Consider the following 25193-nt stretch of genomic DNA (forward strand, 5'->3'; position numbering starts at 1 on the left):
CAGCTCACTCACAAACTGAAGCATAGTAAACACAGGTTACAATGTTTCACTGATGAATGGACACAGGAGTGTTGGTAATGATTGCTCACTGTGTTTATTTAGGAAAGGAAGGGGCCAGTAAATGACATATTTACCAACCCCTGCATCTTAAACATTCCCCTGTGTGCCTGCAGCAGCTGCTGGTGGGGGAGGAGAGGAGGGAAGCTGGCAGCCCTGCAAGGGAAAGGGACACACAGGGAGGCCTGGACAGCAGATGGAAGGGAAACATGTTCTAGAACCAATCCCTCTGCAGTACAGCCGGAGGGGAAAAGAACAGGAGAAGCTGGCAGCGCTGCAGGGGGAGGCAGAAGAGGATCGGTGTTTGCAATAAGACAGTACAGCTTGACCTTCTGCTCAACAGGTGCCTGGGCCCCCCTTTTGAACTGAAGGGGCCTGGGCCAAGTACAGGAGGGCTGGCTGCCTTACCAGCAGCCCTGTGTGTGGATGGGGGAGTCAAGAATTTTTTTTTTTTTATTCAATCTGCTAGTTGAACAAAAAAAAAAAAGATGCCGCCGGGGCCGGCGAGGGAGAGGGAGGCGTCGGGCCGCGCGGCCCCCGGGGGCCCGCTCCCCGCCGCAGGCCCCGCGGAAAAAAAAAAAAAAGATTATTGTATGGGCCAGGGGCGTAACTACAGGGGTTGTAACTGCAACTGGGCCCAATGCTCCAGGGGGCCTGTGCGGCTCCCCTGTACACCTGGATAGGAGGGGGGGCAGGGGCAGCATGTGTTGAAATCACTGTACTCCTTTTTCCTTCTGTAGCTGCAGGAGGAAAATGGAGGAGATTGGTTCCTCTGTATGCTGCCCTTGCCGCTCCTCCTACCCAGATCACTTGTGTTCTGCTGTCTCTGGGCCCCTGTGTGCTCCCCTGGTCCCCCCCCCCCCCCACTGTGCTCCCTCCCCTCTCCTGTCGGTGGCTGCAGGGGATGTGTCACAATAGAGGACCCGGAAGGGGTCGGTAAATATGTAATTTACCAGCTCCTTCCTTTTCTGAATGGACAGAGTCATAGTCAGTGACATTGTAAAAAAATAAAATAAAATGATAAAAAATAATACAATTAAAATACCAAAAAATAAAAGCTACTGACATCAGTGGGTGAACTTCCGGTATAGCAAAGGTCACACTTGCAACCGGGCCCTGGCACTCCACCACCGTGGGGAGGCTCCAAGATGGCAGGAAGGGGGCCCACTGCAGAACTTGTGAAAGGGTCCCGTTGTGGGACCATAATAAAGGGCCCCCACAACGAGAGTAAAGGGCCCCAGGATCAGTGGGAAGAGCCCCAGGCTTGAAGGGGAGGGCCCCAGCCAGGGGTCCGGGGAGCCCTTCATGGTTTCTTGCACCCTGAAGGTTCTAGTTACGCTTCTAGTATGGGCTGCCTTACTGATGGAAAATATAGTTTTGCCTTTAGTTCTACTTTTATTGGAGATTGTACTATCAGATTGTAACATGTGAGGTCAATGTCAAGGGTACTTTACTGGCAGCTGTAGACATAGGAGAACACTGGGACAGTGACTGTAAAATGTGAAAAAAATTTCAGTTTCTCCAAAGAATTTAGAGACGGAATTCACCAGCTTGAGCAGCCAACCATCAAAGAGAAATGAGATAACTTCCAGGCATAGATTGCTCATTGTCATCCGATTACAGGACAGTGTACAGGTTTGAATGATGGTGTTTTCCCAGCAGATCTTATCGGTGATTTGTCTGACACACATTGCCCCGGGCTATCTATTACAGTGTGAGCTCCAACAATGGTGTGCAAAGGATACAAATCTCATGTCTACAGCCAAGCTAAAAATGTGTGCTGAGAAAGTATGAGCTGATACCGATCTCCTCCTCCTCTGTCATGCTGATCCAACAGCTTCAGAACTTTGTAATAAATAAATCAATGCTTAAAGCGGAGTTCCGGGCACAAAAACAGTTTTTCAATGAACATACCCCCGGGACAGTCAGGGCTAGTACATTCCACAATGGCTAGCCTCTGATCTGTCCCGGTTCGCACTTACCTGCAAGAAGAAATACTCACTTATAAAATTTCTTCTCCAGCGTTGCCATCTCTGTTGTGGGCAGCTGAAGCCAGCGCGATCCTCTTCTGCGTCCTCTTCCGCGTCTTCTTCTCCCAGAATGCGCCTTCACCGGCCCCTCTCGTCACTTCCGTTGCGGCGCCGCATTCCTACACAGCTTCTGGGCATGCCCAGAAGCTGTTTAGCAGGGAATGCGGTGTCGCACCGGAAGTGACGAGCGGGGCCGGTGCCGCCGCATTGATTCCTGGGAGCGATGACGATCAGCTCCCAGGAATCATTGCAAACCGGAAGAGACGGCGCGGGCCGAGGCCACAGAGGGAGGAAGTGACGAAATGTGAGTATTTCTTTCTACAATTACAAGGTAAGTAAAAAAAAAAATAATCCTAACTATCCAATTCCTTTTCAGGTGAAGCAGGATGGCCACAAAATCGATTAGGTCGATTTTGTGCCCGGAACTCCGCTTTAAAGTGGAACTTCATTCTTCCAATCAACATTGATTATTTGTAATCCTCATGCTGCCAGCATTAGTAAATAGATAGGAAAGTATATCATATTTACTTGTTTTATACACTTCTGGACCAGAAGATTTTTCCTAATGACCAGGCCATTTTTTGTGATTTGGCACTGCGTTACTTTAACTGACAATTGCGCAGTCGTACGACGCTGTACCCAAATAAAATTGATGTTCTTTTTTTTCCCCCACAAATAGAACTTTCTTTTGGTGGTATTTGATCACCTGTGTGGTTTTTATTTTTTGCACTATAAACAAAAAAAGAGCAACAATTTTGGAAATAAAAAATATATTTTTTACTTCCTCTATATAACATTCCCAAAAAAAAAAAAATTAAAAATCTAAATCTTTTAACATTTTAGGCCAATTTGTTTTCTGCTACATATTTTTGGTAAAAAAAATCGCAATAAGCGTATTTTGATTGGTTATTGCGTCTACAAACTATGGGAAAGATTTATGTAATTTTTATTGTTTTTTTTTTACTATAAATGGCGGCGATCTGCGATTTCTAGTGGGACTGGAACATTGCGGCGGACAGATCGGACCCCTACCTGACATTTTTGACACTTTTGGGGGGACCAGTGACATTACTACAGTAATCAGTGCTAAAAATATGCATTGTTACTGTAATAATGACACTGGCAAGAAAGGGGTTAACACCAGGGCGATCAAGGGGTTAAATATGAGCCTAGTGGAGTAATTCTAACTGTAAGGGGGCGTGGCTTGTGAAATGATCATAGAGACCTGTGATCCTATATAGAAGGATCACAGGCACTCTGTGATCATTCCAGAGAGAAGAACGGTCGGCTGTGTTTGCAACAGCTGACTGTTCTTCTCTTTCAGCGGGGAGCAATCATGGGTGTCAGGCGGCAATCGGAGCCGCCTGCTCCGTGCATCGGAGTCCCTGCTGCAGGTGCATGACCGACGTATACCTACGTCGGTTCACACAAGAGGGGCTGCCTGCTGCAGTATAACTGCGGCGGGCGGTCCTTAACCGGCTAAGATAAAAAAAACCTTCTGCCGTTACAATCCCTTTAAGGTGAAAAAACCTTGAGACTTTACAACCACTTTAACCGCCTCCCTGCCTAGTAAAATGACGGCGGAGCGGGCGGCATCGGGTCCGCCGGGGACACACGCGGGGGGGGGGGGGTCCGGAAGCGGGCCTTCGGGGGCGCGCGCTCGCTCCCTAGAGCCTCACAGGCTAGCGACGTAGTGAGGGGCTGACCGCCGACGTAAATAGTCGTGCGGAGGCCGGCAAGCGGTTAAAGAATTATAAAAAAAAATAAAAAATAAGGTAAACCCACAAGTGATTTTTTTTTTTACCATTATTCACTATTCCTTTATACTGGTTTAGGAAATTTACAAAGGCAGCAATTTAGAAATTGGATAAAAGGTTTATCACTGGGAAACACTTTTTGAAGGATAAATGGTGCATTGTATATACAACTATAGAGATCAGACCAAAAAGAGGGACAAATGAGCTGGAAGGAGGGACAGAGGGACTTTGTTCCGAATCAGGGAAAGTCCCTGGAAATCCGGGACAGTTGAAAGCTGTGCATGTATGGAATATACAGAGTTACATTGTTACATTCCAAGCTGGACCAATGTAACTGTATAGAATGGCACTCCTAGAATTCTTCTATAAATAACATTCCACCCATCCAGATACATATTATTAAACTCCCCAGCAGAATACATGCTGAGACTTGTAGTCCTACATCAGCACCCCTCCCCCTCCCCACACCACCCACAGCCAGGTAATCCCACCATGCAGAGTGTGAGCCCAGGAGGGGCGTGGCTTTCCCCCAACTAAGACGCCCATTTATCACAAACCCCACCCACCCTGACTGTGTCACGCCCACGTCTTTTGACACCGGGGCATAACCCCGCCCCTAAACTTAGCAGGCCCTCCTCTCTGCCTTATACTTCCTCCTCAGCCATTGGTTCGCCTCCTCCTGGTTCCCCGCCCCTCAGCCCGTACTGAGCCATGGCGGAAGTGAGCAGACGTCAGCATGCTCGGGTTAAAGGAGCAGCCCCCCCGGGGTCCCCAGCACACAGGGATGAGGCTGTGCGGATGGAGGCCGAAACGATGAGCGTCTTTATCAAGCTGCTGGCGGCCGCCTTCTACGGCTTCAGCTCCTTCCTCATCGTCGTGGTGAACAAGAGTGTGCTGAGCAACCACAGGTATGGAGGAGCGGGGGCAGAGTCCGGGGAGGGGGGAGGGGACCGGAGCCAGCACTGGGGAGAGTTCATTCACTCACAGCTACAGGATGGAGGGATGCCAGTCCGAGCATTGCAACCCATGGGAGTTCATTTATAGGACTACAACTCCTAGCATTGCAATCTGAGAGGAGGTTATATACTATGTGTGTGCTAGAGGGGAAATACAACTCCAAGCATTGCTATCTATGGATGGACTTCATATACTATGTGTGCTACAGGGGACTACAACTCCCAGCATTGCTATCTATGAGAGGAGATCATATACTGTGTGTGCTTCAGGGGACTACAACTCCCAGCATTGCAATCTATGAGAGGCGCCCATATACAATGTGTGCTACAGGGGACTACAGCTCCCAGCATTGCAATCTATGAGAGGAGCCCATATACTATGTGTGCTACAGGGGACTACAACTCCCAGCATTGCAATCTATGAGCAGAGCCCATATACTATGTGTGCTACAGGGGACTACAACTCCCAGCATTGCTATCTATGAAAGGAGATCATATACTGTGTGTGCTTCAGGGGACTACAACTCCCAGCATTGCAATCTATGAGAGGCGCCCATATACAATGTGTGCTACAGGGGACTACAGCTCCCAGCATTGCAATCTATGAGAGGAGCCCATATACTATGTGTGCTACAGGGGACTACAACTCCCAGCATTGCAATCTATGAGAGGAGATCATGTACTATGTGTGCTACAGGGGACTACAACTCCCTGCATATACTATGAGATATTATACTAGTGCAAGAACTCCCAGCATATGCAATCTAAGAGCGGAGGTCATGTGTGATGTAGGGGAACTACAGCTCCCAGCATTGCTATCTATGGAAGGAGATCCTATACTATGTGTGCTATAGAGGACTACAACTCCTATTGTTGCAATCCATGGGAGATAATTTATTGGACATGCTGTAAGGGACTGCAACTCCCAGCATTGCAGGAGGGGATCTTATACTAAGTACTACAGGTGGCTGCAACCCCCAGCATTTCTATCTGTAGGGGAGCTCATATATAGTATGAGTGCTCCAGGGGGGCTTTAACTCCCAGTATTGCACTCGATGGAAGATAATATACTAAGGGAGCTATTGGGGACTGCAACCCCCAGTATTGCATTGTATGAGGGATCATATACTATGAGTGCTGCAGGGGACTGCAACTCACAGCATGGCATTCTATAGGTGATTATATATGAGTGCTGCAGAGGATTACAGCTCCTAGCATTGTGTTCCATAGGGGAGATCCTATGGCTATCTATGGGAGATCATATACTAAGAGTGCTACAGGACACTACGACTCCCAGCATTGCTATCTATGGGAGATCATATACTATGAGTGCTACAGGATGCTACGACTCCCAGCATTGCTATCTATGGGAGATCATATACTATGCATGCTACAGGACACTATGACTCCCAGCATTGCTATCTATGGGAGATCATATACTATGAGTGCTACAGGATGCTACGACTCCCAGCATTGCTATCTATGGGAGATCATATACTATGCATGCTACAGGACACTATGACTCCCAGCATTGGAACCTATGGGAGGTCATCCCCTGACTTGCACTCTGTAGGAGTTCTGTACTCTGGAGACACACAGAGGAGGATGCAAGCTGCATCTTTGCAGTCTGTGTAGTCTTGCTAGGGGAAGACAAGTCCCAGCATTGCAATCCATCCCCCTATGGTCCTCCTGACATGAATACATTGGATGGGTGTTTTAGCAGAACCTGTGATCTCTAGGATTGCATTCAGCAGTGAAGTCTATTATTGCTTTCCTGGATCTGCCACCAGTTGATCTCTGATGTAGAGGGATGGGATGCCTGCTGAGTGTCTCCTCCTGCTCAGGACTTTACCTTCAATGTTGCATTTGTTTTCAAACTTGGAATCCTTGTCTTTTTGTGCACATTTTTGTTACTGTGTTACAATAATAATTCAGTGTTTTACGGAAAAAAAATGTATGAATGAAATACTATGATTGTCAGCTCCATCTAGTGGCGACGATGCAGTATTGTCCTGAAACCTCTCAATCAGGAAAGTATCGCATTATGGAAATCAACCCATTAGACACACTACAGGAATTTTTCATGACCACGGTGCGAATGCTCATTCTTACAAGGCCTTTTTTTAGGCCTCATGCACACAAGGCGTTGTTCCTGCTGCTTTTAGGAGCGTCTTTTTTTTTTTTTTTTTTTTTTTTTTTTTTTTGTCCATGCACACATAAGCTTTTAGGAACTGTAAGTGGCATATGCGTTTTCAAGCTGCAAAAAAAAAAAAACAGAAACCCAGAGCCAATGTGTTCAGAGAAGCAGAGTTACCGCTGTACAAATGCCTGAAGTGGCTAAACGCTGTATTCAGCGTTAAGCTGCATCAATCATTTGTAAGCTGTAGTAATTGGATTGGGAAGGAGAACACAGCTAAATGCGCACGAACGCTGATGCAAAAAAAAATCATGGAACGCCGATGCAAAAAAAAAAAAATCATCTAAAAGTGCATTTCTCCTGGTGTCAGTATTGGCTTTGCAGCTCCTTCCTCCTTTGTTTTCTTGTCCTTTTTAGTGTTGCATAAAAGTCTGGAGACATTCAGATAGTTTCTGTAGCTGTGTGTTTGTGATTTGGTTGTGGCTGTTACTTATTTGTCCCTTATCAGATGTCTTCTGATGATCACAGTACTGTTGCTGGAGGCTTTCCTGGTCAGTAAGGCCTTATAGCAGGGGTCTTCAAACTATGTTCCCTCCAGTTGTTCAGGAACTACAATTCCCATCATGCTTAGTCATGTCTGTGAATGTCGGCTTTACAATGCCTCATGGGATGTGTAGCTCCAAAACAGCTGGAGGGCCGTAGTTTGAGAATCCCTGCCTTAGTGTTACTAAACCCAGAACCTTCATTAACTATATCTGGTTTCCCACAGTACACAGAACATGGAAATGCAATTGTTATAGTAAATATAAACTGCTAAATACCTTTTCCCATCAGCAGTATATAGCAGTCTTGTGACTTCTATCAGTGTCTGGTTAAAGCTTGTAGGAGGAGTTTTCATTCTCCCCTGACTGTCCTATGAGGCTGTAGGACCACTTACCCTCGGTCTGGACAGTGCTGATTGGCCCTGTGCTGATCATATGGACCCTCCTAAGACTGACTTGACTGACTGGCTTTAATACTTTGAGTCACTGACTTCCATCAAATGCCCAGATCAGGAAAGTCAGAAATGGTTGTCGGCCTGTTTCTTGTGTTCCAATTGCGCTGCAAAGGTATCGATTACTGGTATTGGCGAGTATTTGAGTACACGTATCGGTACTCCTACTCACCGGTAAAAAAAAACGGTATCGATGCATCCCTAGTTGGAACCCCTGATTCTCTTTTACTGTTATGAAGGGCTCCTTTGGAGAGATTTCCCCTCACTTCCTGCCCTGTTGAATTTGTTTGTGTGTTGTTTGTTTGTGTGTTTGTGTGTTTTTTGTTCAGGCAGGAAGTGAGGGGCACTTTACATCAGCAGCACAGACAGTACAATGCTTACCCTTTCTAGCTGGTGGGAGCTGGCTCTTTAAAAGTCTAGGGTGCGCTAGTCGCTGTGAGTCCTTCTGTTTCTATTGTGCTCCAGTCTGGTTTCTTGCAGCCTGTCAAAATCGAAGGGCTCACTCTTATGGGTGGTTAGGGGGGGTCAGTAAAAACAATTGGGTAAGTGGCAGTTTTATTGCTCACTTAAGGTGTTGTTTAACCCAGAACAGTAAAATCAGTCTGTATATGCAGTAAAGCATGCTTGTTATACTCACTGTGGAACCTAAGGGGTTACTACTCCGCATTGAGTAAAAAGGCTGTTTGATCCTGTATGCACAGATCCTCCCTTTCTTCCACTGTCCTCAATATATTTTTCTGATACAGAGTGCGGACAGGCTACATATGCTCATTTTGGTGTGTTTTGCTAAAAAAAAAAGTTGTGTGGTGTTTGGGTTTTTTATTTTTTTTTCTTGAGACGAGCATGTGATCATCACAGGGCCAATTGGCCCTGTCCAGACAGAGGGTAAGGGAGTATGAAAACTCCTCCTACAAGGTTTACCCAAACACTGATAGAAGTTACAAGACTGCTATATACTGCTGAGAAAAGGTGTGTGTATGTATGTATATTTCCGTGTACTGTGGGAGACCAGATATAGTGACTGCAGGCTTCTGGGTTTAGTAACACTGTAAAGCGGAGTTCTACCCATTTTTTGTGTTTTTATTAAAAGTCAGCAGCTACAAAAAGTGTATACACTCGCCTGTCTCAGGATCCAGATATGTGGCCAGTGGGAGCCTCTGTTCTCTTCCTCCCCCGCGACACCGGCATCACTAGTGTGGGCACCCGCCTATGACCAGCTTGCGGCTTCACAGCCGGGTGCACACCACGCATGCGTGAGTCGTGTTGCACGTCCGGAGTGGCCGGGCAATCTTCTGGGACCTGCGGGGAGGGGAGGGGGGGGGGGAAGAATTTCCGCTCAAGCCACCTAGGTGGCCCGAGCGGAAGTGGGAGTGGGTATCTGTCAAATCGAAATGTACCTGCTCCCCCCCCCCTCCTTTTTAAATGAAATGACATGCCAAATGTGGCATGTCAGGGGGTCAGGAGGCCTTAAAGCGGAAGTTCCACTTTTGGATGGAACTCCGCTTTAAATTCAAATGCTTTGCTTAACGGGCGCTGCAGTTTTAACTCCGCTAGCAAAGTTTTTATTTTTTTATTTTTTTGGTGACGCTTGTCAAACCCATCCAGTAAGGGTCAATTGGGAACGCAGCGTAGCTGCAAGCCAAGAGCTTGGCTTGTAGTTGTTGTGCAGTATTCTACTATAAAATCTCCATTGGGATTTTAAAAAAAACAAACATTCAGGAGGTGGCAGGATTGCCTCCTGAACGCCCGGCAGCTATTGCTAGACCACCATCTGAAAAGTGATCTACCGTGGATCGCTTTCCAAAGGTCAGTAGGCGCTGCTGCCTATGTGAAAGAGCTGTAATGCAGACCTCAGCTGAATAGTGTACCAAGCGGTACTTGGCTTGGGTCCTTAAAGAACCATTTAATGGCTTGCATTTGGCACAGAATATAGAAATGAGCAAAAGGATGATTGGCCGTCGCCTGTAACATCCAATCAGGTTTTAACGTTTGTTCTGTAACCTGCACTGGTCCCTACAGGTAAAGCATGGCTTGTGTCAGCACTAGTTGATAAATTATTTTGATGACTTATTCTCCCAGTCATTGGAGGATACCAGTAGAGGAATGATCAGGACACATTTCAGGGTTCCACGTGGTTTTAATCTCCTCCTGATGTGTTACAAACCGCCTGGGAATATTATTACAAGCTGGCCATTGCTTGTATAGTGCCTGGGGCATGTCTGCTAGTAATCAGGGCCGGGGGAAGGCGAGGATTTGTGTTTTTTTTAGCATGAAGTCGTGTTTTTTTTTTTTTTTTTCTTTTCCACTGTGTCCCATTGGGGAGATTTCCCTTCACTTCCTGTCCCATAGCCAAACGGGTAGTGAGAAGAAATCCTTCCAAATTAAGAGGATCCCCAGGTCACCAGAACCAGTGTCCCTATGGGAAGATTTCCTCTTTACTGTTCTGGGGACAACCCAAAATTTGGGATTTTCTTTCACTTTCAATGATGATGGTAAATAGAGAGTTTAACCACTTGCCGACTGCCTAACGCCGATCTACGTCGGCAGTCAGCCCCTCACAGGCAAAGTGACGTAGGGCTACGTCACTAGCTTGTGAGGGTCTAGGGAGCGAGCGCGCGCCCCCGGAGGCGCGCTCCCGCGTGGTCACGGACCCCCCCGCGCGTGTGACCGGCGGACCCGATGTCCGCCGGTCACTCGGCGATCGGCGGGGGAGAGGGAGAATGTCAGGCAGCTTGTGTAAACAAGCTGCCTGTCATTCTCCTTGCTGTTAGGATACTGATCACTCGGATCTAGTATGTAGATCCGTTGATCAGTGTCCATACAGCTCAAGCCCCAGCCAATCACAGTAGAAAGCACGCCCCTAGGGATACACACAGCCCCTCCCTCCCAAATAAAGTTAACCCCTTCACTACCAGTGTATTTTTACAGTAACATTGCATATATATAGCACTGATTACTGTAGAAATGTCACTGGTAACCCCAAAAGTGTCAAAAATGTCAGTCAAGGGTCCGATCTGTCCGCCCCAATGTCGCAGTACCGCAAAAAAAATTGCAGATCGCCGCCATTACACGTTAAAAAAAAAAACAACAAAAATGACAGAAATCTTTCCCTTTGTTAGTAAACGCGATAACTTTTGCGCAAACCAATCAAAATACGCTTTTTGCGATTTTTTTTTTTACCAAACATAGGTAGCATAAAACAAATTGGCCGAAAAAGTAAAAAAATTTTGATTTTTAAATTTTTTTTTTGGGGAATTTCATATAAAAAAATGTGAAAAATATTGCTATTTTTGCAAAATTGACGCTCTTTTTTTGTTTATAGCGCGTGATCAAAAAATCGCACAGGTGATCAAATACCACCAAAAGAAAGCTCTGTTTGTGGGAAAAAAAGGACGCCAAATTCGTTTAGGTACAGCGTCGCACGACCGCGCAATTGTCCGTTAAAGTCACACAGTGCCGAATCGCAAAATACCCCCTGGTCGGAATGGGGGTAAAATCTTCCGGGGCTTAAGTGGTTAAATATCCCTAATGGGGAACAGACAGCAATAAACGCTGACAGGGGGTCTAATCCCTCTCCAGAACGAAAAAAAAAAATTGCCTTTTAGCCCTTGTTTACATTGGAGTGACTTTGTCAAATCGCATTAGAAGTCGCACCCTATTGCCGGCAATCGTTATGTTTAAATCAGTGCTACGCTGACTTTGCGGTGTGGAATTGATTTGAAAAAGTAGTTCCTGCGCTACTTTTGGCGATTTTTCATGTGAGACTTGCATAGACATCTGTGCATTAAGCCGCAAAGATGTCTTCCAAGCTGCACCAGAATAGATTGCACCGCATTGAGCTGGCGCAATTTATCTATTGCTACAGAAATTTGGTATGACCAGGCCCTAAGGCCCCCTTTCACACATGCCGTCCATTTTTCATCCATCTATTGATGGATGCAGAACGGAAATCGGTGCATCTCTATGGAAAAATGGATACACAGTATTTCACAAAAGTAAGTACACCCCTCACATTTCTGTAAATATTTTATTCTATCTTTTCATGTGACAACACTGAAGAAATGACACTTTGCTACAATGTAAAGTAGTGAGTGTACAGCTTGTATAACAGTGTAAATTTGCTGTCCCCTCAAAATAACACACAGCCATTAATGTCTAAACCACTGGAAAAAGAGTACACCCCTAAGTGACAAAGTCCTATTTGGGCCCAAGTAGCGGTTTTTCCTCCCCGGTGTCATGTGACTCGTTAGTGTTACAAGGTCTCAGGTGTGAATGGGGATCAGGTGTGTTAAATTTGGTGTTATCGCTCTCACTCTTTCATACTGGTCACTGGAAGTTCAACATGGCACCTCATGGCAAAGAACTCTCTGAGGATCTGAAAAAAAATAATTTTTGCTCTACATAAAGATGGCCTAGGCTATAAGATGATTACCAAGACCCTGAAACTGAGCTGCAGTATGATGGCCAAGACCATACAGTGGTTTAATAGGACAGGTTCCACTCAGAACAGGCCTTGCCATGGTCGACCAAAGAAGTTGAGTGCACGTGCTCAGCGTCATATCCAGAGGTTGTCTTTGGGAAATAGACGTATGAGTGCTGCCAGCATTGTGACATACTGAAGCAGAGCATGATCCCCTCCCTTCAGAGACTGGGCCACAGCCAGGACAGTATTCCAACATAATGACCCCAAACACACCTCCAAGATGACCACTGCCTTGCTAAAGAATCTGAGGGTAAAGGTAATGGACTGACCAATCATGTCTCCAGACCTAAACCCTATTGAGCATCTGTGGGGCATCCTCAAATGGAAGGTGGAGGAGCGCAAGGTCTCTAACATCCACCAGCTTTGTGATGTCATCATGGAGGAGTGGAAGAGGACTCCAGTGGCAACCTGTGAAGCTCTGGTGAACTCCAGGCCTAAGAGGGTTAAGGCAGTGCTGGAAAATAATGGCGGCCACACAAAATATTGACACTTTGGGCCCAATTTGGACATTGTCACTTAGGGGTGTACTCACTTTTGTTTGCAGCAGTTTAGACATTAATAGCTGTGTGTTGAGTTATTTTGAGGGGACAGCAAACTTACACTGTTATACAAGCTGTACACTCAGTACTTTACATTAGTGTCATTTCTTCAGTGTTGTCACATGAAAAGCTATAATATAATTACAAAAACATGAGGTGTAAGGCCTCATTCACATGTCAGCGTATCGATCGCGGGCAGAATCACCGCGATTCTGAAATTATTGCAAATTGCGGGACGCCTGTGCGTTGCCCGTGATTTGCAATAGCACCCCAAATGCTGTGCGATGTTGCTGCGACTTGCGCCTGCTGAATCGCGGTAACATCGCGCAAAAAAAATCGCGGGACGCATGACGCCCCAAAGAAGCTCTTGTACTTTTTTTTTTTTTTTTCGGGTGTCATGCGTCCCGTGATTTTTTGCGCGATGTTCGGCAGGCGCAAACTGCGGCAACATCGCACAGCGTTTGGGGTGCTATTGCAAATCATGGGCAACGCACAGGCGTTCCGTGATTTGCAATGATTTCCGGATAGCGGGCAGAATCGCGGTGATTCTGCCCGTGATCGATACGCTGACATGTGAATGAAGCCTAAATTTATGATCATCCATTTACATCAGTTTAAATCCACATCCGTCATCTGTGTGGGTTTTTTTATGTATCAAAGCTCCATCTTTCTTCAGTTAAAAAAAAAAAAAAAAGATTGGACGAAAAACAGATGTAAACTGACAAATGGTCAGTTTTTTGTCATCAGTCTTTGCATTTGTAGTGACTGTAAAATAAGCTGATGGAAAAAAATAATGAAATGTGCCCGGAACTCCGCTTTAATCTTGATGTAACTGAACTGATAAAATGAACAGACAGCATGTGTGAAAGGGGCCCAACTCTTTGAGAAGATACTGTGCCTATGGGATATATATATATATATATATATATATATATATATATATATATATATATATATATATATATATATATATATATATATATATATATATATATATATATATATATATATATATATATATATATATATATATATATATATATATATATATATATATATATATATATATATATATATATATATAGAGATTATATATATATTATATATATATATATATATATATATATATATATATATAGAGAGAGAGATTATATATATATATATATAATATATATATAATCTCTCTATCGAGAGAGAGAGAGAGAGAGAGAGAGAGAGAGAATCTAGGACACTAGACATCTCCTTTTTTTTTTTATTTTTGTCGATCTCTAGTGCAGGTAGCCATCTGCTTACCAAATATTCAACCAATCGGTTTGCTGGGAACTTGTAACCTCACATTAAATGCATCTTGTAGATTGGTTACCTAGTCACAATTTGTATAGTTTGTAGAAGTGTTGGGTGTTGCCTGTAGCAACCAGGGCCGCCTTTATTAACCTGGCCTGCAGAGAAGGTGTCTCTGGTAACTGGGCAGCCCACCTTTTCCAGTCATGGTTAGTTGGTGACCAGATAGATCAACTTACCTGCCATTGTTTTCAAAGTCTGGTCACTTTTATTTTTTATCCTAGCTGCCAGGATATGAACTTGGAAGGTTGCTGTAGGCTTCCATGACTTGCCCATACTAGTGATGGCCATTTTGAATGCTAAGTAGTCTTGAATAGGTGCGAGTACCTCAGACATTGCTGATGTAGCTTTTTTTCTGCTCCCTTTTTTTGGTAGTAATACATTTTTGATTGGCAAGGCCCTCTGTAAAATATGATCTATAGCAGAAATCTCCTTGCCTTGGTATACACTAGTAGCATTTTTTTTGTTCAACATTTTTCGTTTTAGTTTAAGAATAATAGTTCGTTTTACTAATCATTAGTGGGGTTTTTTGACTGTAGTGATGAGAATTTTTCTTCAATCTATGAATTTATAACCGTGTATGTAGATTTGAATTCAGTATAGTCCTTTCATTCCAAAATATAATGTAAGAAGCAAACAAAGCCTACCTTTGAATGATGTTCAAATATTGAGTTTCCAAACTTTTTTTTTTTTTTTTTGGTTTGTGTAGATACCCAGTTTCACCTCAGGCCCTTCCTCACCTCAGGTCCTTCTTCCCTACCCTCCTTCCCCCTTCCCCCCCCCCCCCCCCCCTCACCTCACCTCACCTCATCTCAGGTCCTTCTTCCTTCCCTCACCTCAGGTCCTTCTTCCTTCCCTCACCTCAGGTCCTTCTTCCTTCCCTCACCTCAGGTCCTTCTTCCTTCCCTCACCTCAGGTCCTTCTTCCTTCCCTTCCCTCACCTCAGGTCCTTCTTCCTTCCCTTCCCTCACCTCACCTAAGGTCCTTCTTCCTTCCCTTCCCTCACCTCACCTCAGGTCCTTCTTCCTTCCCTTCCCTCACCTCACCTCAGGTCCTTCTTCCTTCCCTTCCCTCACCTCACCTCAGGTCCTTCTTCCTTCCCTTCCCTCACCTCACCTCAGGTCCTTCTTCCTTCCCTTCCCTCACCTCACCTCAGGTCCTTCTTCCTTCCCTTCCCTCACCTCACCTCAGGTCCTTCTTCCTTCCCTTCCCTCACCTCACCTCAGGTCCTTCTTCCTTCCCTTCCCTCACCTCACCTCAGGTCCTTCTTCCTTCCCTTCCCTCACCTCACCTCAGGTCCTTCTTCCTTCCCTTCCCTCACCTCACCTCAGGTCCTTCTTCCTTCCCTTCCCTCACCTCACCTCAGGTCCTTCTTCCTTCCCTTCCCTCACCTCACCTCAGGTCCTTCTTCCTTCCTTCCTTCCTTCCTTCCTTCCTTCCTTCCTTCCTTCCCTCCTTCCCTCCTTCCTTCCTTCCCTCCTTCCCTCCTTCCCTCCTTCCTTACCTCCTTCCTTACCTCCTTCCTTACCTCCTTCCTTACCTCCTTCCTTACCTCCTTCCCTTCCCTCACCTCAGGTCCTTCTTCCTTCCTTCCTTCCTTCCTTCCTTCCTTCCTTCCCTCACCTCACCTCAGGTCCTTCTTCCTTCCTTCCTTCCTTCCTTCCTTCCTTCCTTCCTTCCTTCCTTCCTTCCTTCCTTCCTTCCTTCCTTCCTTCCTTCCTTCCTTCCTTCCTTCCTTCCTTCCTTCCTTCCTTCCTTCCTTCCTTCCTTCCTTCCCTCACCTCACCTCAGGTCCTTCGTTCTTCCTCCCCAACCCCCCCTTGCCCCCTCACCTCACCCTCAGGTCTTTTCCTTGCCCCCCCCCCCCCCTCACCTCACCCTCAGGTCCTTTTTCCTGCCACCCCCCCCCCTCACCTCACCCTCAGGTCCTTTTTTCCTCGCCCCCCCCCCTTGCCCCCCCCCTCACCTCACCCTCAGGTCCTTTTTTCCTCGCCCCCCCCCCTTGCCCCCCCCCTCACCTCACCCTCAGGTCCTTTTTTCCTCCCCCCCCCCCCCCTTGCCCCCCCCTCACCTCACCCTCAGGTCCTTTTTTTCCTCCCCCCCCCCCCCTTGCCCCCCCCTCACCTCACCCTCAGGTCCTTTTTTTCCTCCCCCCCCCCCCCTTGCCCCCCCCTCACCTCACCCTCAGGTCCTTTTTTTCCTCCCCCCCCCCCCCTTGCCCCCCCCTCACCTCACCCTCAGGTCCTTTTTCCTTCCCCCCCCCCCCCCTCACCTCAAATAACTTCTGTTACAGGCGCTGTGCACATTCCTGATGCACTCATCCTGTTTCAGCCCTAGTAATGGTCACAGCTTTGTTCTTTTACAATGAAGTAGATGTGAGGGAACGTCCTGACACGTGGGGTTGTTGCCTGAGCCCTCGTAGTAGACGTGTCCCGGGCAGTGATGACTTTGCTCATACGGGGGAATAATGAGTCTCTGTTCTGTCTTGCAGGTTTCCCTCTTCGCTATGTGTTGGTCTTGGCCAGGTCAGTAAAGCAATCGCTGGGTTACGTGCGGCCCCCGGTGACGACGTTCTAACACACTGACTCCTCTTTGTCTCTTCTGCAGATGCTGGCGACTGTGGTTGTGCTCTGGGTGGGAAAGGCTCTGAGGGTGGTGAATTTTCCAGACTTCGACAGGCACATACCTCGAAAGGTGCGTCTTGTAATAAAGTGTTCGGTGAATGTTTACAGGGGCCTTATGTGAAATGTGTGACGTGTTTATGGAACCCAGCATCTGTATGAGATGTCACACGTAAGAGTTGCTCTTCACTTCCTGTCCCCGGAGACACAACAGGAAATTAGGTTTCTCTAGATGGAATTTGAGAGTTGTCTAGAGGCGCGAGAATGAAGGCACCACATCCCGAACTTACTAAGCAGTCATATGGTAGGAAAAAAAGGGATTTTTAAGGTGCTGAAGACAAATTGCAACTATAGCGATGACAGACATCGTACGATTTCCAATTCAGCCATACAGATTTTTAAGGTGCTGAAGACAAATTGCAACTATTTAATCAAATCCTTTTTATTGCACAAATTTTAAAAAAGTTAATTCTATATATAAAACCAAAAGTGACAATTTCATACGGTGGTCATACATGTACAGTGGTTTCCACTCTGCATGGTTTCACCAGGAATATGGCTTCTTCAGGAGACTCATGAAGCCTTGTACAGTGTCACTAGAAATGAAAGAAAAGAAACATTGACTCAATTTCATTCATGGATAATAGTCTGTAATGGCTTCTGGATACAGAAAGCATGTACAGATTATTAAAGGGCGGCACTGTGGTGTAGTGGTTGGCACTTTCACCTAGCAGCAAGAGGGTCGCTGGTTAGAATCCCAACCACGACACTACCTGCCTGGAGTTTGCATGTTCTCCCTGTGCCTGCGTGGGTTTCCTCTGGGTACTCCGGTTTCCTCCCACACTCCAAAGACATGCTGGTAGGTAAATTGGATCCTGTATAAAATTGTCCCTACTATCTATGTATGTGAGTTGGGGACCTTAGATTGTAAGCTCCTTGAGGGCAGGGACTGATGTGACTGTACAATGTATATGTAAAGCGCTGTGTAAATTGACAGCGCTATATAAGTAAAAACATAAAAATAAATATTTTGTATTATCTTATATTAATATCAAATAATAACAAATAAAGTGTTTGTAAAGCCCCCTCCCTAATGTTTGCACCTATAGGCAAGCCTTATTATTATAGGCTTACCTATAGATACTGTAAATCTCATTAACGCGCACTGTTTAGGAGATTTACTGTATACTGCGCCAATGACGTCATCGGCGCATGCGCTCTGAACAGTGTCGTTTCTTCAGAGCCCTGTGCTGTGACCGGCGGCTCCCTGTGCCAGTAGCACAGTCTGAGTCCACGGACCCGGAAGGATGTTGGGCAAAGATGGATGCGGGGATGACGAGGGCTTAGTTTGGAGATAAATGTCACATAATGTGCTAGTATGTGATGCATACTAGCACATTATGCATTTATTTTCTAGGTCAGAAAAAAAAAAAAAAACAGACTTCCTCATTTAAGCATGCATGAAATTGAGTCCATTATGTAATTTTTTTTTTTTGTTTCATTTATGATGACCTTATTAAATGTGCCACTTTTGGTTTTATGTATAGAATTAGATATGTTAACTTTTTTTGGATATTTTGTACAATAAAAAATTTGATTTTATCATATAGTTGTAACTTGTCTCCAGAACCTTATAGAAATCCCCCCTCCTCCCCCCCCCCCCCATGTTTCTCTAGATCAGGGGTCTTCAAACTACAGCCCTCCAGCTGTTCAGGAACTACAATTCCCATCATGCCTAGTCATGTCTGTGAATGTCAGAGTTTTACAATGCCTCATGGGACTTGTAGTTCTGCAACAGCTGGAGGGCCGTAGTTTGAGGATCCCTGCTCTAGATGGTTAATGCTAGATCATCCCCCACTACTTTGGAATGTATACTGTCCTATCTTGGTTGCAACAAAAAACTTTTTGGATTTTTCCATCCTGTGGGTGCCAGCAGCCTTGCTTTGCTTTCATTGGGGCAGCCTCCCACAGCTAATCTCAGGACCCCCCCCCCTCCACTGGAGTTCTCATATCTAATCAGAGGCGGGGGTGTTTGCACATGTGAATACACCCCTATTGTCTGCTCCAAGGGACCCGATGGGTTGTCATGTTTACTAATCATCCCATCCTTTTCATGTTAATCAGATGACACAATGCTGGCTCTGTAGACAAAAACCTTATTTTACACATCTGATGACTATTGAAACATTTGTTTTTACGAAGTTGTAGAGCCGTCTCCATATTGAAAATGGCCAACAATGGCTGACTTGTTGTTGGGCAGTGATTGCATTACCATGACATTGGCAGATTTATTTTATTTATTTTGTCACTTGCTATTGAGGATTTTAAAGGGAACAATTGACCTGGGATGGCAGTCACCTGATTGGACTTGGTGGATCTGAAGCTACAACTTTTTTTTTTTTTTGCAGCTTTGGATGGAGTAAAGCAGGGTTAAACCCATCAGGTATTAAAGAGGAAGTAAACCCTCCTCTGCAAGTTGTACCTATAGGTAAGCCTATGATGAGGCTTACCTATAGGTACTGTAAATATTTCCTAAACATGTACCGTTTAGGAGATATTTACCTTACATGCAGCCAGTGACGTCACTGGCACATGCTCTCTGAAGGAACGGCCGCTGGTGCCGTTCCTTCAGAGCCCCGTGCCGTGACCATCGGCTCCCGTGCGCGGGAGTGACGTCACCGCGGCTCCGACCAATCAGATGGCCGGATGCCGCGACCCCGGAAGACGGGCGACTGTACATGTCGCCCGTCATAGAGGTAAGCGGGCGGCACGGCGGGGGCTCGTTCTCAGGTAAGTATTTCATAATGAGCTAGTATGCGATGCGTACTAGCTCATTATGTGTTTCTCGCGGGTGCGCGTTTCCAGAGCTTATGGCTCGAAGGCCGCCTGCATCTCTGGGACTTCCTCAGGCCTGACGAAACTCAGCAGCTTCCTTGACTTCACTGGGAAATGACACTTTGCTACAATGTAAAGTAGTGAGTGTACAGCTTGTATAACAGTGTAAGGGCTCTTTCACACGGGCTTCAGTTTTTTATGCCCGATCAGTTCCTTTTTTTTTTTTTTAAACGGACACGGATGACACTTGTGTCATCCGGTCCGTATGTCCGTTTTTCATCCCATCCGTTTGCGGATGAAAAACGGACATAATGTATCTCTATGTAAATACGGATGACACCACTGACATCCGTTTTTGCGTCCGTTCCGTTTTTTGAACGGAAGAAAAAATAGGGTTCTGTTCCGTTCAAAAAAACTGAACTGACGAAAAACGGATGTCAGCTGATGGTCATCCGCTGACATCCGTATTTACATAGAGATACATTATGTCCGTTTTTCATCCGCAAACGGATGGGATGAAAAACGGATATACGGAACGCCCGTGTGAAGGAGCCCTTAATTTGCTGTCCCCTCAAAATAACTCCACACACAGCCATTAATGTCTAAACCGCTGGCAACAAAAGTGAGTACACCCTCAAGTGAAAATGTCCCAATTAGCCATTTTCTCTCCCCGGTGTCATGTGACTTGTTAGTGTTACAAGGTTTCAGGTGTGAATGGGGAGCAGGTGTGTTAAATTTGGTGTTATCGCTCTCACTTATACTGGTCACTGGAAGTTCAACATGGCATATATATATATATATTATACATTTTTTATTTTTTTGTTCTCCTTTATATTATTCTGAAAGACTACTTCTCTGAGTGAAGTCTAACGATATCGTTTTGGCGCCATTTTCATAACATTTTTCTAAAGGGTAGCGGTATTCTGACACTTGGTACTACATTATGGTTCTGTGCTGAGATGGGTCATGGATTCCAGGTCCTGACTGTCCTATAGAGATTGGAAGGTGCAGGGACTCTGGCAGTCTGTAGTATTTTGTCCTCTGTGTCCAGGCTTGTTGTTCTGATGAGATTATTTACAGATTGGCCCTACAAAGCTGAAGGAAGATGGAATTTATTTGTAGCCTTGTAAATTTAGAACAGGAGATCGAGTTGCATGTTGGTTGTGAGGTGGGGGCCATCTGAAAAAGAAGCTGCTGGGACTCTGTCTCTGGTATGGGTCTGTCTCTGGTATGGGTCTGTCTCTGGTATGGGTCTGTCTCTGGTATGGGTCTGTCTCTGGTATGGGTCTGTCTCTGGTATGGGTCTGTCTCTGGTATGGGTCTGTCTCTGGTATGGGTCTGTCTCTGGTATGGGTCTGTCTCTGGTATGGGTCTGTCTCTGGTATGGGTCTGTCTCTGGTAGGGTTGTACTGCACACAACCCAGATTTATCAACGAGTCTGAAACCCATCCATCCAGAGAATATGGCAACTTCTGACCCACAATACAATGTGCAGTGTGTGTGCAAATCTGTCACCGGGGGTCACAAATTCCTCCACGCTAATTCACTCTTGTTACAAGGTGATTACATTGCTATTCAAGAACAATGTTCTGTGTGTTCTCTGGCCTAGAACGGGTGTCCAGAACCCAATTAAATCCACTGTGGTTCCATGATCTATCACAGAAAAACACAAACTCCGAAGGCGGAAAATACTACTTGTAGTATTTCTATTAAATTTATTAGTATTCTTTGGTAGAAAATATTATTCCTAAAGTTTGAGAATTATTTCAAATTGGGTTTAATGATGATCAGCATTATCATACTCCAATATAAAAGATTATATCTAATAAATATTCTATAATATAAAATAAGTGATAATCCTGTAATTTTAATATTTGCTCTGATTTTTTTTTTATTGTAGAAAATATTCCTCAATTTTGAATATTGATTTTTAAATTATGTTTAAAATCTAATTTAATAATGGGAGTATGATTATCTCCAAACCTAATTTTGCAATGATAAATTTTCAAATTAGGGATTATTAAAATTGTCTTAATTTTATTAATCCTCAATTTGAAGATTTATTTCAAAGATCATCCTTCTTATTATACTCCCAATAATTAGATTCGCATAAAATCGAAATATTTTAGAGCAAAAAAATTATTTGATACTATCTTTAATATTTGTGTATGATTTTTAAACCTAATTTGATATCATTTTGATTTACTATTTTCATAGGAGTGGGTGGGGGGGATTTATTCTGTGGGGTGTTTTGTGGTGTGTGTGTGTGGTTTTTTTTTTTTTTTTTTTTTGTTTTTTATTTTTTTTTTTTTTTCTTTCTTGGCATCATTGATCAAAAGAAATTGAAACTAATTCCTGAAGAGTGATTTTATGAGGCGTGTGTCTATATATAAAATCTGTATATATAAGATCTGTATTATACAGGCGTTGGCTCACCTCTGTCCCTTCCAAGGTATTGAATTCCTGTTTTTAGTTCAGATAATGTCATTACCAGAAATCCTTCTTTTTTTTTTTTTTATAGTAAGCTTCATATAAACTGCAAGCCTGATTTCAGCTTTCTGTTAAAGTTGCATCTTTGTATATTTGGGTGATTGGTATCAGGGCCAGGAGTTCCCCGGTGAGCCTGTTGGAAAGATAAAGCTCAGGGTTTACACTGATCGTCTCATGGCCGTTCAGGAGGCGTGGCAGTGGCACAACATTGCAGTGGACAAATCTGACACTAATGCCTCGTACACACGTACCGATCATCGGCCGTCTTTTGTCCAGGGCTGTCCTGTCCGCTGAAATGTGCAAAAGACTGCACACGAATTTTGTCGGCCAACAGCCGACTGCAGAAGTGATGTCATGTGATGGTTAACTTTCCGTGTCTTTTTTTTTCTTCTCTGAGCATGCCCAGTCTTGCAAATCTGCTGATTGTCGGCCGAAATCTGTACTGACTAACGCACAATCGGCCGTTCTGTTGTCGGCGTACAAAAATTTTAATGCCTGCAGGACAGATTCTGTTCGGCCGAAAATGCGCTGTCGGAAGCATCATACTAACAAGCCGACAATCGGCCGATCGTTCGGCGGCCGAATATTTGCGGCCGACAACTGGTACGTGTGTACGGGGCTTATGTGACAATGAGGGCCAGTGACACCAATACAGTGATCAGTGCTAAAAAAAAAAAATATGCAAGATTACTGTATAAATGACACTGGAAGTGGAAGGGGTTAACGCTAGGGGCAATCAAGGGCTCAATTGTGCTCCTAGGGAGTGATTTCTAACTGGGAGGAGTGGATGTACTAGAGGAGAAGATCTGTGTTTTTCAGCTTGGCTGAAACACCAGATCTTTTTTTTCCTCCCTGACAGAACAGCAGTCTGCCTGGTTTACATAAGCAGACCCCCGTTCTGTCATTCCGCTGAACGATCGGAGGGTCCAGGCGGCCGCGATGGCTCCTGCTGTGTCCAATCACCCCCTACATGTATGTGATTTTGCACTGCCGAGCCGCTCTGCAGCAGTATATATGAAGTGGTTAAGAACTTGTGCAAAATGTTTGAGTACAATACAGATATAGGAGTATAATCTGGTCCTTAGGGTAACCATTCCTTCCAACCAAGTTAATGGTATTTGTATTTTATTTCAGACTTTTCCACTACCTCTCCTGTATTTTGGCAATCAAATCACAGGATTGTTCAGCACAAAGAAGCTAAAGTAAGTAGATCACCTTTTCCTTCCTAAACCCAGACTGGCGACTGCCTCAGGCACACTGGATGTTATAACATGCTGGTAGCATTGACTGTAACTGTAAATTTTTTTCTGCCAGTGGCGTCTTTGTTTTTGCCAGTGGCGTCTTTTGTTTTTCTGTGTTTTTTTTTTTTTTTTTTTTTTTTTTTTGCCAGTGGCGTCATTTTTCAGCTTTTAATCAGAGTTGGCTCATTTTTACAGCTGAAACTCTCAAACCCACTAGTTCTGTGTGGGATTTTTATATTTTTTTTTCTCAGCCAGAAAACATCCCGGCCTAAAACTGATAACAGCCTGTGTGTGCATGGACACATGGGATAACATGCTGGGGAGTTTATTGGCTGCAGGAAAAAAAAATGTCTGAAGAAACAAAAATCAGCCGCTGTAAAAACGTCCCGTGTGTATGAGGACTAAGGGCTCTTTCACACGGGCGATTCGATCCGCCTGTCAGTTTTTTAGGCGGATCTGATCGGATCCTCCATGCAGCTTTATGGGGCAGCGGATGTCAGCGGAGACACCTCCGCTGCCATCCGTATCCGGTCCGTGAAATCTGGACGGATGGAAACCCTATTTTTCCATCCATTCAGTAATCGGATTGGATGAGAGCGGACAGGCGGTCCGCTCTCATTCGATCCCCCCCATAGAGAGCAGCGGGGGCTGTGACGCCTCCCTTTCCGCACTGCAAGCGGAGACGTAGCTGTCGTCCGCCGGCTCAGCGGGGATCGCGGATCGATCCCCGCTGAGCAACACGGATCCGCCTACGGAAGCGGACCGTGTGAAAGAGGCCTAAAGCTATTTTTTTTTTCTTAGTTTAAACACATGTAAACTGTTTTTTGGCCATAAAATTTCTCAAAGCACTTAAATGTTTTATGTTTTCTAAGGCTCGGTTCACACTATTGCGATGCGGGAAGGCTGCGAATTCGCAGCCTGTTCCCGCATCGCACACGCACCCCCGGCAGTTCACACTGCCATATGCGATCCGCTGGGGGTGTCAATGTAATCTTAACGACACCCCCAGTTTGATCGCATATCGCAGTGCGATCGTGCAGTTCGCACAGGATCGGATCGCACAAGTGTGAACCGCTGTGTGATCCGATCCTGATGCGGCAGCAAAAATGCCTCCTGTGCGTCTTTGCTGCGGGTGCGGTGCGAATTTAGCCATACAAACTGTATGGCTAAACTCGCACCGCACAGCTGATCGCATGTCATGTCGGAGCAGTGCGCTCCGACATGACATGCGAACCCGGCACACGCAGTAGTGTGAACCGGGTCTGAAAGCAGAGTCCTTGCAGAATAATAATAAAAAAAAAAAAAAGCAGTCTGTGCAAATATTGTGCAACAAAAAAATAAAAACAAAAGCAGTCTGCAATTTTTTTTTTTGCACAAATGTTTATCAAACACCATATTTTCAGGGAAATTGAATTGTAACCCGCGCACACGTACACATGCACGATATAGGGATGATAAAAAGCCCTTTTTCACACCAGCTTTCCAATCCGGTCCCTGTCCGCTTTCCTGGCGGACCGGATCGGATGCTCCATGTAACCCTAAGGAGCAGCGGATGTCAAGAGGTGACATGTCTGCTGACACCCGCTGCTGTCTGATCCGATCCTGTCCGTGAAATCCAGACAGATGGAAACCCTATTTTCTATCTGGGGATCGGATTGGATGAAAACAGAGGCAGGCGGTCCATTATCATCCGATCTCCCATAGAGGAGAGC

At 45.2% G+C, this 25193-nt stretch overlaps 1 protein-coding gene across 1 annotated transcript in view; it reads left to right on the forward strand.

Annotated features, from left to right (window-relative positions):
* Positions 1 to 4538: 4538 nt before the first annotated feature.
* SLC35D1 (solute carrier family 35 member D1) overlaps positions 4539 to 25193 on the forward strand; it is a 52115-nt gene continuing 31460 nt past the window's right edge. Inside the window, exons 1-4 of the mRNA XM_082266474.1 lie at positions 4539 to 4752; positions 16786 to 16819; positions 16902 to 16988; positions 23375 to 23442. Coding sequence (XP_082122600.1) covers positions 4556 to 4752; positions 16786 to 16819; positions 16902 to 16988; positions 23375 to 23442 — 386 coding nt within the window. The 5' untranslated portion in view covers positions 4539 to 4555. The remainder of the gene's footprint in view (positions 4753 to 16785; positions 16820 to 16901; positions 16989 to 23374; positions 23443 to 25193) is intronic.

This window comes from Pelophylax lessonae (genome assembly GCF_965119305.1).
Source record: "Pelophylax lessonae genome assembly, chromosome: 8".
NCBI classification, from domain to species: Eukaryota; Metazoa; Chordata; class Amphibia; order Anura; family Ranidae; genus Pelophylax; species Pelophylax lessonae.